Here is a 12,844-nt window from a genome sequence, read left to right on the forward strand (position 1 = left end):
CGTCAATTAAGCAAAATTATAAGTAAAAGATATAATTTGCTAAGTTGCTCCTATTTATTAGATTTCTTTTCTTTTTTTCTTTTTAGAATTAAGCAGTATTAAAAAAATAAATTCTTCAATATTAAAGATAAAGTTAGAAATTAGTTTTGAATTTCTAATGTGATATTGTTGTTTGAGCAAAAGAGTTATTAAAATAAGATGAAGACAATATTTTAAAAACACTCTTATTTTGTATAGAAAAAAAATCTTCGAAATCTATAACTGCTAAAAGAAAATCGTGCCTCCAAAAATTGTAGGCCTAAATCGACTCTGCTTCTCCTGAACTCTGCATACAGTGAAAACTTTGATGCATCGGACCGTAACAGAAAACTTTGATTTATTGGACCGTCCTTTACTAGACAAGGGTGTAATTGAGTATTCCACAATACTTGTTATCCTTATTAAAAATAAATATTCATAATACTTGTCATTTTGGAAAATTAAGATATAATTGAGTGTATTTTTTTATTGTATCCTTAACATACTTTTCATTTATTAAAAAAAAGATCATATTTTTTATTATTTAGATGCACTAAAAAAAGATTAAATAAGATTATGATGGTAAAAATACAGAAGATTCAAACTATATTTATGCGACCACTTTTGTCATTTCACATTTACTATATGCTAAGTACTAATATTCCCCATACAGCGCCTCTATTTTTCCACCGAGAAAACAAGAAGCAGCAAAAACCAAGAATGGGTTCATTGAGTGGTGGAAATGGGAGTCTATGGGGTATGGGATTTTTCCATTCTCAAGAATGGAATTGTGGTAGAAGAAGAAAAAGAAGAAGCAATGGTAAAAACAGTAGTAATAATGCATCAAAATCATCAGTAGATGCAAGTGACGGAGCTGGTTATCGTTTTCCTATGAAGCAAGCATTGACTGCTAGCTCTCTTGCACTTACTGGTGACACCATAGCTCAGTTTCGTGACCGTTGGATCAAGAACAAAGATACTAAGGTCAATTTTTTCAATTTTTTTTTTTTTTTTAGTTTGGTAGAATTAAGGTTGTTTTTTTTAGTACAATTGAAATTTATTGGCTTTTGGAGTTATGGAGTTTGAAATGTTGGTGTTTCTTGAAAACCCCACTTGAATTTAGATGAGCTCATATTAAGTGAAATTTTGACTGCTGGTGTAACAAAGTTTCAGTATTTCAGCTACTTTGCTTATAACAGGGTTAGTGTAGGATGTGTCAAAATTGAATGCTTGGTAATAGAAGGAAGAAGAAAGTGGAGAGAAGGATGGTTACATGGTAAAGGAAGTTCGGATGGGGTGAAATTTATGCAATGAGAGAAGTATGACGAAATGATTGATATTTGGTTGTAAAAGATTAGTTTTTAGCAATTCATGTTAATATGGTTATGTGAAGAATTATGAATGATTACACTTAGGATTAAGAGCTATATGATCAGTTCATATAGCAGCAGAGGAAAGAAGAAGAAAAAACAGAGAAGAAAGAAAACTAGAGAAGAAGAAGAAGGATGATTAGATTAAGATTCAATAGATGTGAGAGGTTAATATATTATGTATTGAATTTCTTAATTGTCTATTATACATGAGGAAATATATATATATAGCTGTAGTGACTAACTACTTCTTTTACTGTCTAACAGTAACTGTAACTAACCAGTTACTGTGCTTAACTAACTTCTGGACATTTGTATTTTCTGCATGATTGACTTTTCTTTGGCTTCCATTCCTACTCCGCAACACTCCCCCTCAAACTTGGTACCGCAAAGAGATTGACAAACCCAAGTTTGAACATAAGATACTCATGTTGAGCCTTAGTTAGACTCTTAGTGAAAGCATCCGCAGGTTGATCATTAGTTGAAATATACATAGTTCTGATGAGCCCTTGTTGAATTTTCTCCCTCACAAAGTGACAATCTATCTCGATATGTTTGGTTCTCTCATGATAGACTGGATTTGAGAAGATATATCCATGTCATTCTTGTGTAATCATCAACAATAGTAAGGAACCATTTATGACCATCACAGGTTGCTACCCTATAGGGACCCCAGAGATCCATATGAACCAAGTCAAAAGCATTTTTACTACATGTCATACTAACTGGAAAGGGCAACCTAGTTTGTTTAGCAAAAGGACAAACACTACATGTAGAAAGTTTATTATCTAAAGGATCCTTTGACATAGAGAATAGTCGACAAAGAACTTTGAAGGGAACATGGCCAAGTCTTTTATGCCATAGTTCAATACTAGAATTATTTGTATGTGTCACATTGAAGCAACTTGCTCTTGTATGTCCTGGAAGTTTTTTGTTCAGTAAGAAATATAGACTCTCTCTTTCTCTACCAATCTCCTTCACCTTCTCATTCCAGAGATCCTGAAATATGCAAAAGTTAGGATAAAATGTAGTTGAACATTGTAACTGTCTAGTAGCCTTGGACACTGACAATAGGTTATTCTTAAATTGTGGTAAATAAAATACATTTGAGTGGGTGCTACTGTCAGATATGTTACTTGAACCAGTGTGTGTTACTTTTGACACATCATCATTTGGTAACATAACTTTCAGTGGACACACAGACTTAGATATTGAACCTTTATTCAGAAGCTCAATATCTGAAGCCATGTGATTGGTAGCTCCTGTGTCAATAATCCACTCAGGTGGATTATGTGTGATTAACAGGTCACTACAATTACCTGCTACATTCACAGAATTAGCTGAAGGTGTTGATGGCATACCATAACCCTGAATCTGTAATATTTAACAGATTCGTGTATACTGCTCAGGTGTATACCTTGGTGGTATAGATACCAATCTTGCACCTCCTTGTGCATGTTGATATAGTTGACTTGGCTGTAGTCCATGTGTAGTCTCAGAATTGTTAAAAAAAGATTGACGATCATGTTGATGTTGAGGTTGAGACTGCCTATCTCCAATCATAGCATTGTGTGCACTAAGACCTGTTCTTCTTTGCTTGGACCTGTTATCATAATTTTGCCTATTACCAGCATTACCTCTAGTGTCAGCATTTCCTTTGTGATCTACATGCTTAGGATGCCCTGATGGATAGCCAACCAGTTTAAAACAATCAATCTTGTAATGCCCTTTCAATTTGCAATGATCACAGAAGGCAGTAGGATTGTAGTTTGACACATAATCCCTTTTTCCTTTCTAGTAGCCACCTCCTGGGTAAGAATTCTTAGAATACATAGCTAAAGCATCACCTTCATTAGGAGCAACACCAAGAAGTCCTGTCGAGCCACAAATTTTTTACTTTCATCACTCATTATCATAGAGTGGGCCATGTTGACAGTTGGTAATGGTGACATTTACAGAATCTGGCTCCTTGCTTGAGAATAGGTGTCATTCAACCCCATCAAAAATTGGTATAGCTTTTGTCTTTGCAGATAAACCACAAACTCCCTTGATCTTTCACAATTACAAGCAGGGGATGGAACCATAGACTCAAATTCAACCCACAAACCTTTCAGTTTAGTAAAATAGACAGAAACAGACCGAACTCCTTGTGATATGGTAGCAATTTCTTGATGTGGATTATAAGTTCTCGACCCATCAACCTTATCAAACCTCTCTTTCAAATCTTGCCACACAGCTTGGGCACTAGATGCATGTACTACCCCTCCAAGAAGATCAGTAGAAACTGAGTTCATCAGCTATGATAGGACAGTGGCATTGACTCTTTCCCATTGATTTCCCAATTCAGTAGGAAACCGATCTTTTGACCAAGAACCATCAACAATACCAAACTTATTGCGACCTAACAATGCTATCCTAACTGCTTTGCTCCATACAATATAATTCTCACTCCCTTTCAATTGAAATGACACAAGGGAGTTACTTGAAATATCAGCAGTTGACAGATAAAGGGGGTGATTAATATCCAAAGCAGTCATGGATTGATAACTGGTACCACCATTATTTTGAGGAATTGATGGAGCTGAATTCTCAACCCCATTTCCAGTAGAATGTACATCAGTAGCCATGGATAAGAATCCGAGAATTTCCCAATAAAATTTCAGAGAAAAAAAAACTGTCAAGTTCTTGAATTCAAGAAGAGACTTAGAATGAGGATCACGTATGAGTACTGATTTGATTCAGTAGGCTCTGATACCATGAAGAATTATGAACGATTACACTTAGGATTAAGAGCTATATGATCAGTTCATATAGCAGCAGAGGAAAGAAGAAGATAAACCAGAGAAGAAAGAAAACTAGAGAAGAAGAAGAAGGATGATCAGATTAAGATTCAATAGATGTGAGAGGTTAATACATTGTGTATTGAATTTCTTAATTGTCAATTATGCATGAGGAAATATATATATATAGTTGTAGAGACTAACTACTTCTTTAACTGTCTAACAATAACTGTAACTAACCAGTTACTGTGCTTAACTAACTTCTAGACATTTGTATTTTCTGCATGATTGAATTTTCTTTGGCTTCCATTCCTACTCCTCGACATTATGGTAAACACAAACCAGCTCTTTTTGTCATAATCACTGCTCTTTGATAATCATAAAAGCAGATGTATTCCAAACCAGTCCTGATAGTATTAGTTTGACACCAATATTTATGGTCCGGTGCACAAAGCATCCCACGCTGGCAGGGTCTGGGAAAGGGCCGCACCACAAGGGGTGTGATGTTCAAATGAAAATGATGGAAAAAGAGGTTTACCGTCTAAAGAAATTTATGGTCTCAGATGTCATTAGAATGTCGTTATTGTCTGCAGATTGCATCTCTATTGCACATAGATGCTTGTTGCTGTGCAACATATAGTTCATATGTTAGGGTGGAAGTATCACCTCGAGGTGTTCCTTTCATGAAAGCTTGAGTGTGGTGTCTCCCCGTGCTATCAAGAACAATGAAGCAAAGTGGGAGGCAGGAACTAACAATTTCCAAGTATGTGCCTACTTCCACATATGCTTATATTCTGTGCAGTTCCAATGAACAATTTATTCCTTCCTAATCAATAGGCTTATTAGGCGAACACACACCCCGTCCTCCCCCCTCCCCCCCCTCCCCCCTTCTCTGCTCCTCCTCCTAGTAGATGTGCTTATGGTTCTTAGCTCAATCCATACGGGTATTTATCTAAATTTTGTTTAATCCCTTCTCATCGTAGTTGTCTCGGTCTTTAAATAGGTTACATATCCTCATTCTCTGACTCTGCTATTGAACTATAGACTTACATGATCGTAATTTCATATGGTATGTAATTTCACCTTAAGTAACCAAATTAAAAGGCCTGAGAAAAAGATTATTTCTGAGACAACCTTAGCCTTCCTCTAGCTGGTACTTTACTTGCTTTAATCTCTCTTTTCAAAAATTAGCATTCCGTCTATCACTAGTCTCTTTTAAGGTTTTCAAATCATTAGCTACTAAGAATTTCCAGTTTGAAGAGCATCATGCCAAGAACATGTTTGCATACAATGGTTACATGCACTCGACTCTGGACAATCTCTTTGGCACAGTCTTTGCGATTTTACCAGTCGCATGTACTATATATGTGTCTCTTCTGCTTTCCCTCTAATCAGTAACAACAACACATATATATAATTAGGTTATAGCTATTGATCCTTTATAGACAACAGACTTGAAAACAGTGAATTACTATTGGCTTTTATCTTCCTAAGCACAAGTTGTCCCGGGCACCACGGTTATAAAAAATGATATATATACAAAAAAAAAAAAAATTCTTAGCAAAATATTATGTGCAATTACTTGGTAAAAGATTTGTCTTTCTGTCAATATTTGTTGACCAGTCAACCCCTTTGGGAAATTCAATACCAGTGATCATTGGATTTCCTATTCTCAAATATAATATCCAGCTTTAGGAGTTGATGTTAGTTGCACACTGAATTGATTCACACATTTTGGCAATAGCTTATTTATTTGTTTGCTAATACATTTTAACAGCTAAAGATTTTGCATGTCTTACGACCTACTCAAAGAAAAGATTGAGATTTTGCATGTTGTATGCACTCTCATACAATGACTTTCCTTTGCTATCTGATTCACTGAATTAAGGATGTAGCTTTGGGAGTATTTACACACTAATTTGAATTTTGTATTTGTCTAAAATGTCGTTTTAGGATATGATTGGTGCTCTCCTATCTGAGCATGACTGGCTTCGGTCCATCCGGATGGCTTCATATGGATTTTTGTTATATGGTCCTGGTACTTACGCATGGTACTCGTATCTTGACAGATGTATGCCCAAGCAAAGCGTGGAGAATGTATTGATGAAGGTAGTTATGCTTCTGAGAAGAATCTCTTTCATGATGAGCCTGACCTACCAATCAAAAAATAACTACTTTTATATGAGTTTGACCAGTACCTTTAATACTCTTTGCTTCAGGTTTTATTAAACCAAATTGTGCTAGGTCCGGCTGTCATAGCTGTTATCTTTGCATGGAATAATTTATGGCTGGGGAAACTTTCAGAGCTTCCAAACAAGTATCAGAAAGATGCCCTTCCAACTTTATTGTTCGGTAAGCACTTCCATATGAAAAACCTTTGCTGGTTGCTTTAGCTCCTTCTCCCTAGTGAAGTTGATTTCATTCTTCATTCTCTTGCAGGATTTAGGTTCTGGATCCCTGTCAGTGTTTTGAACTTTTGGTATGTCTTTTACTACACTCCTTAGCCCCTTCTTCAACCTCAGCCTAAAAACGATGGGCAAATATAAAATAGAAACTTTTCATGATCTCTATTAGTCTATCTCTAATCAAGATCTTCTCATTCTTATAAAAAAATGTTTTCTTGACGTCATAGATGTTATTTTACATCATTTGCTTAGATATCTTTTCTATTGCCCTTGCACACCATGCTCACTACCTCAATTAGTATCAGTGCCGGAAGTCACATTTAAAATTTTCCGTTTCTTGAAAGGTTTTTAAAATTTTCTCCTTTACTTTGCAGTCAGCATTTGGTCAGCCATACAGTCAATATTTTGATAGTGTTACTGTGTTTGAGTTATGTGTTATGCACCTGCCGTCAATTTTACTGGCTATAAGCTTGTTTTCCGAGAATTTAGTTTGTTTTGCATGAATTTCGAGTGTTTCGCATTTACATTGAGGACTTGTTACTGCTCCTTAGCATCATTAATACATCTTCATTGGGTGTGAGCATCCATGTAAGGTTATTAATCTGCACAAAGGATCTGTCATCAAGTGCAGCCCTATCGCTTGATCTCGCGGAACACTTGTTTTGTCATCATTTTGTGCATTGGCAGTTGCAAATTCTCTTAGTAGACTGCTGAAAGGATTTCCAATTCTGGTTTGGTGTGATTAAATTGTATTGATCTTTGTCACAAGACAGACTTCTTAGCAAAAGGCATATGCAAATAAAATGTCATCTCTTCTCATCTATTTGGCTCTGAAAACATGTTACTGTTAATTTCAGTACATTCTGGTTGAATTAGGTGGTTATAGTAGTAATTATATTTTATAATGTATACCTATGTGCTTATACTGGTAATTTAGAGCTCTTGGCATGATGCATGTGGTTACACTAGTAACTAAATAGTCTTTGTTTAGTATAATGAAATGTAACTTCTGTGTTGGAAAATCATAGGGTGATTCCTCTTCAAGCTCGTGTAGCGTTCATGTCTATGGCGTCTATATTCTGGAATTTCTGCTTGTCAGCAACTATGAGCAAGTAACTGTTGCCGAAAGGATTGGCCAGGGGAGAGCAGGTTAGTACAAGCCTAACCAATATTTGAGCTTTTAGCATATATCATGTCATATATTAATTTTAATTTGCTAATATTAGGATGCACAATTGATGATGACCGTCTGTCAAGACAGCGAACATGATGTCTGGAGGCTACGGTTGAGACCATTCTGATTTTCCAAAGGTGGCTCGCACTAGCGTTTGACAGCGGCTCAGCTGGCACCTCGTTACCACATATGGCCATTCCTATAAGTTCTCCAGGAATAGAGTTTTCTTCAGTTTACAACTCTAGTGCTATTATGAAACGGATTTGATTGGCTTGTTTGTCCAAATTATTTCGTTAATTTTCTTTGTTCGTCTGGTTTTGGCATTCTTTTTCCGGTTAGTATTGGCTCGAACCAGATGATATATATATATATGCAAAAGGAAGTTTTTGCAGTATACAATTTGAAAGCAAGTGCTGCTGCACTTTTATATATGGAATAAAACCTTACTTTTTAAGCTATGTATCAACAATAAGTATTCCTCGGTCTCAAATAAGTTAGGGTCGGCTACATGACACAACGTGGAGAGTGCGACATATCTGATTGTGGAAAGTTTTCTCATATCTTTGATATGCATAATTTCAAGCCATATGCCTGCACCTCGTACCAATTCAGCATCACATCTATCAATTTTGCCTCGATCAAATCATAAAAGAAGTTGAGTTCAGCTATATGAATCCTCTGTGACGATTCCATTCCGTGCATTTATTATTCTTATTATGTTAGTCGTCCACCTATTGCCACTAACTTTCGTTGTTTCTAATTTGATTCCTTTCTCACTTATCACGGCGCTGCGTCTGAAATTCCAAAAATCTGATTGATCAAACTTGGTAAAATGATAAGACGGAAAGTCAAGAATCCTCGTCCGTTGATCTTGCTGAACTGGAAAGTCACTAAGGGTTCGTTTGGTACGAGGGGAAATATTTTTCAATTTTCTTGGTGGATTGGCTTAAACGTTTTGGAAAATGTTTTTCAAACAGACTTGCTTTCCTCAAATTTAAGGCAAATGTCTTTCCTCCGTAAAGTTAGGAAAATATTTTTCAAAATTCTTTTTCAACCTCACCCACCTAACTCTTGAACCCAAGTCCCGGGACTCGGGCCGCGACTCTCAATCCTGACCCTAGTCCAAACTCCTGACACCTACCCCAATCCGACTCTCAACTCAGACTTGCATTAGGTGTTGTTTTTCAAATTTAGTAAAATCTGTATTTTACAACAAAAACTTCAAGCACATGTTCAAACTAATCATATGAATAATCAAATGAAGTTGTAACTCTATATTCACAACTATTTTCTGTAAAATAGCAAAATCAAACATTTAGAAAAAGATGAAGGTGCGAAGATTCAAAAAAAAAAAAAGAAAAAAAAAAGTCCACCAAATTCACGGTGTGTCCTTGGAGAAATTATTCCCCTCAAGTACCCAACATTATGAAATATATCCTCCCAGGATAAAATGAATCACTTCGACAGAATAGCGGTACCTCAAACTTCGTCGAAAACGCACTCAACGATAGTAAATCACACTGAAAAAAAATTCAAGAAAGATGAGTGTTTTTTACTTCAAAATTTCATGTCTATACCTAAGGAATAATTCACGTATTTATAATCATCAAAGTGTTAATTCATGAAGAGAATTAATGATTCAGAAAGGTGCATCCCTTCATAAAGAAGCAACTTTTTCAAAAAGTCACAGCTCATTGGAAAGGTAATAATCATCCAAACCGAAAAAGTGTCTATTCAAATTGCATCATTTCTCTTGAAGTCTTCTAGAATAAAAACACCTATTTATTTTTCCATTCACGCATCTTAAAAACCTAACATTAGGGTCGGGTCTCGAGTCAACGTCGAGGTCGAGAGTGGCGTCGTAAGTCGAAATTGGGAGCCTGGCCTCTGGGCAAGGTCCAGTTTGGGTCTCGAGTCGAGTACAGAGTCGGGTCCCCGTGTCGGATCAGGAGTCTGAGAAAATATTCTCCTGGAAAATCATACCAAACACACCCTTTAAGTTATTTTATGGAAAGAATCTATGTTCCAGAACCAAGTCCACCAGTACCAATTACAGAACTCCTAGCCAAGAACTGGATTCTTTGCTTCCCTATTACTTTAATCTGTCACAGACAAGCACCTTTTGATTAGGAAAAAGAATCATATTTCACCTCAACACGCAGTATTACGGCAACTAAAGAGAAACTCAAAGACTGCTATAGATCAAATATATTGTGCCATTTATTCTCCCAAAACTCAAAGCTTTTCTTCCCAATAACTGAAGAAGAATATAGAGAATTGGTGACCAAGAGGAAATTTTACAAACATGAGCAGCGACAGCAGGCCTTATAATTTTGCACCATATGAGAATTGGAGCAATGGACAATTACATGATCCTAATTCCCATGGACCTGAACATAGCAACTGGAACAGATGGCAACCCATTTTCCCTCGTCCTCCACCTCCCCGGGAAGTCTCTCAGGTAAGTAAGTCTCTTCTCCTATAGCTAGTATTTTCGACATAGAACATGTAACCAACAAAATTTTGAAGAAATATTAGATTATTAACTCATACTTTCAATAGTACAATAAGGTTGAACATATCAACGTTTAAATCCTGAATCTGACTCTAAAGAGCTCCTATGGTTGATCATTTGAAGTATTTTGTGTTTCCTAGAATCCTAGACGCGTCGTTCATCATCCCTGGTTGCCTGTGACGGAGAGATCATTTCCAGGACCTCCAGGTGCAACCAGGTAAACAGTTTCTTCTATCCTTCTTTTTCAAAATCCAGTCAAAATCTAAGATTGGTCATTTCAAGAATCACTTGCAGTTATACATATCCAGGGCAACCGCGACGTAGACCAACTCATCCTCCTGTTCGCGTTCTAGTCCATGGCGATGATATACCAAGACATGCACTATATCCTAGGCCAAGCCAACTTCCATTGGATTCTCCTCCTCCGTGGTTTATGCAGAGCAGGGAAACGTCGAGGGATGAATCCAAATTGACCCCGAATGAGCAAAAGGCTGCCTTGAACAAGCTCAAGAAACAAATCTACAATCCTGTACAGACAAAAGTTGCAAAAAAAGTGAACCTGTACTTTAGAGGCTTGAATAATAACATGAACAATACTGCCAACGAACCGGAAAATGACAAGGATGAGGATGGTAAAAGATGTTCAATTTGCTTGGAAGATTTTGTGCCTAAAGAATTGGTTACAGTAACTCCATGCAGTCACATGTTCCACGAAGACTGCATCGTTCCATGGGTGACGAACCATGGCTCGTGCCCCGTGTGTCGCTTTGCAATCTGTGAACGAATGAAACAGGACACAACGGACCCACCGGTGCCCAGGACTACTGCAACAAACACAATGCCACCACATGAACTGATGATGGAAAGGGACCTGATTTCCATAATAAGAGCATTTGATCAAACTTTTGAATTGGATGAAATTAGATCCATTCTCTTACCAAGATTAACAAGAGGCTAAGTGGGGTTGCTAGTTTTTAGGCTAAGGTTCTTGCCTTGGTTTATTCACTTTCTGTTGGACCAAAACTTGTATGATTTACCAAAAAAAGATAGTAGTAATACTTGTATGAACACACAATGAGAACATGTATTTGTTCCTTCTTACAAATGAATTATCTTTACTTGAATAAGAAAATGTCTCTTTCACAACTTGATGTACGTACATGTTTTGATAAGGTCTTGATTCTATTAAGAGGAGATTTGTCAAGCTATTTTGCAATTGTTTGTTGTCAACTATATTGTAATTGCAGTCACTTCTTCAGTTGCTTATATTAAAAAGCAAGTTGTCCATCAAAAGAAACAAATCTTGTCCTTTTACAATGACTAATTACCTATTAAAGGTCTTGTACATAGTACAGGTTATTTCACTATATCACACTAATTAAATTATTAAAAATAAATAAAAAATTCATCCTATTCTTTAACTACACTCTTTTAGTCAGGGATGGAGCCAGAATTTTCAAGAAGAAGTTCAAAATTTAAAGAAAATATAATTGAAGGAAGTTCGTTATCTATTATATATACATAAAATATAATTTAGTAATCTATAAATAGTATAATTTTTCACCGAAGAAGGTGACCCCCATTTGAATGGCCGGCTCCACCCCTACTTCTAGTTAAGGGGCAAATCCATGATTTGAGGTTCATCGGTATTCGATTTTAGCGTTTTGAATTATTGGGTGAATAAATAATTCCTACTAAAATTGCTGGTGTCTACAGAATCCGTACCTTCTACTCTACCTCGATTTTCGGGTGGAAATAATAGTTCTTTGATGTTCAAAGTCAATTAAAGGATAATCCGTGAGATTAGATGCAAGAATGACCCTATTTTAGGGTGATCTACAACTTTTGGCCTTTACTACTTCAAATAACAAAAGTATGGTCAAAAATATCTCTCATATTGAAAAAAATAAAAAAATATCTCTAGATGAAAAAAAAAATCTACAATGGCATAAGCTAGGACTTACAAGGTAAAAGAAATTTGCAAGGCACAAATTATGCCTTACAATACATAATTTTTTAATACTAACTTATGTTGATAGAAGCTAAATTATCTAAACTTTTGTCTTAATGAGATACTACACAAATCTTCATTAAATAAAAAAATAAAAATCATTCGAAATAAGAACAATTCATGCAAAAATTTATTAGACATAGAGTTACAACTCAATAGTTGTAATATCTCAAAATCTATAATGAAGACCAAATTTAGTTAATCGGTGATGAAACCAAGATTTTTTTGAAGAAAAATGAAAATTAAAGTTAAATACACAGCACAATCAAGAAAATGCACCATATAATATGTGTTTATGTAAAGTTAAAAAAAAAATAAAAAATTACCATATACACCACATAAATTTAAAATATTTCTTCCTACCAAACACTCCTAATTCCACTCATGTTGCTCGGACTCATAAAAAATATCAATGCATACATATCAAATTCTCTAAAATCAGTATTCTTTTAAAGAATTCGATATAGGTGCGACATCATAAGTGAAATTGTCCACACAACTTAGCACCAAAGCTCCTTGTTCCAGCACACTTCAAAAGCAGGGGCAAACCTATATGCATTTTTGGTATTCC

At 35.8% G+C, this 12,844-nt stretch overlaps 2 protein-coding genes across 3 annotated transcripts; both read left to right on the forward strand.

The window, feature by feature from the left end:
• Positions 1-665: 665 nt before the first annotated feature.
• LOC107878412 (protein SYM1) lies at positions 666-8,201 on the forward strand. The gene is made up of 6 exons (XM_016725392.2): positions 666-1,002; positions 6,122-6,277; positions 6,388-6,520; positions 6,608-6,647; positions 7,602-7,722; positions 7,800-8,201. The coding sequence occupies exons 1-5, from the start codon at positions 739-741 to the stop codon at positions 7,687-7,689; spliced, it is 681 nt and encodes a 226-aa protein (XP_016580878.1). The 5' UTR covers positions 666-738; the 3' UTR covers positions 7,690-7,722; positions 7,800-8,201.
• A 1,506-nt stretch (positions 8,202-9,707) lies between these two features.
• LOC107877331 (probable E3 ubiquitin-protein ligase RHY1A) lies at positions 9,708-11,408 on the forward strand. 2 transcript variants are annotated; one of them, XM_016723997.2, is made up of 3 exons: positions 9,708-10,208; positions 10,403-10,479; positions 10,545-11,408. In XM_016723997.2, the coding sequence occupies exons 1-3, from the start codon at positions 10,053-10,055 to the stop codon at positions 11,218-11,220; spliced, it is 909 nt and encodes a 302-aa protein (XP_016579483.1). In that variant the 5' UTR covers positions 9,708-10,052; the 3' UTR covers positions 11,221-11,408. The 2 variants fall into 2 exon arrangements, with proteins under 2 accessions (XP_016579483.1, XP_016579484.1); XM_016723998.2 differs by having other exon boundaries at positions 10,557-11,408.
• The last annotated feature ends 1,436 nt before the right edge of the window (positions 11,409-12,844 follow it).

The sequence above is a fragment of the Capsicum annuum genome, chromosome 7 (assembly GCF_002878395.1).
Source record: "Capsicum annuum cultivar UCD-10X-F1 chromosome 7, UCD10Xv1.1, whole genome shotgun sequence".
Taxonomy (NCBI): Eukaryota; Viridiplantae; Streptophyta; class Magnoliopsida; order Solanales; family Solanaceae; genus Capsicum; species Capsicum annuum.

Excerpts from the sequence above, each read along its gene's own strand:
- LOC107878412 (XM_016725392.2), top strand. The coding sequence starts at position 739 with ATGGGTTCATTGAGTGGTGGAAATGGGAGTCTATGGGGTATGGGATTT. Across the intron at positions 6,278-6,387 it reads TGGAGAATGTATTGATGAAG|GTTTTATTAAACCAAATTGT; the intron begins GTAGTTATGCTT and ends TCTTTGCTTCAG. Across the intron at positions 6,521-6,607 it reads CCTTCCAACTTTATTGTTCG|GATTTAGGTTCTGGATCCCT; the intron begins GTAAGCACTTCC and ends ATTCTCTTGCAG.
- LOC107877331 (XM_016723997.2), top strand. The coding sequence starts at position 10,053 with ATGAGCAGCGACAGCAGGCCTTATAATTTTGCACCATATGAGAATTGG. Across the intron at positions 10,209-10,402 it reads CTCCCCGGGAAGTCTCTCAG|AATCCTAGACGCGTCGTTCA; the intron begins GTAAGTAAGTCT and ends TGTGTTTCCTAG. Across the intron at positions 10,480-10,544 it reads GGACCTCCAGGTGCAACCAG|AATCACTTGCAGTTATACAT; the intron begins GTAAACAGTTTC and ends GGTCATTTCAAG.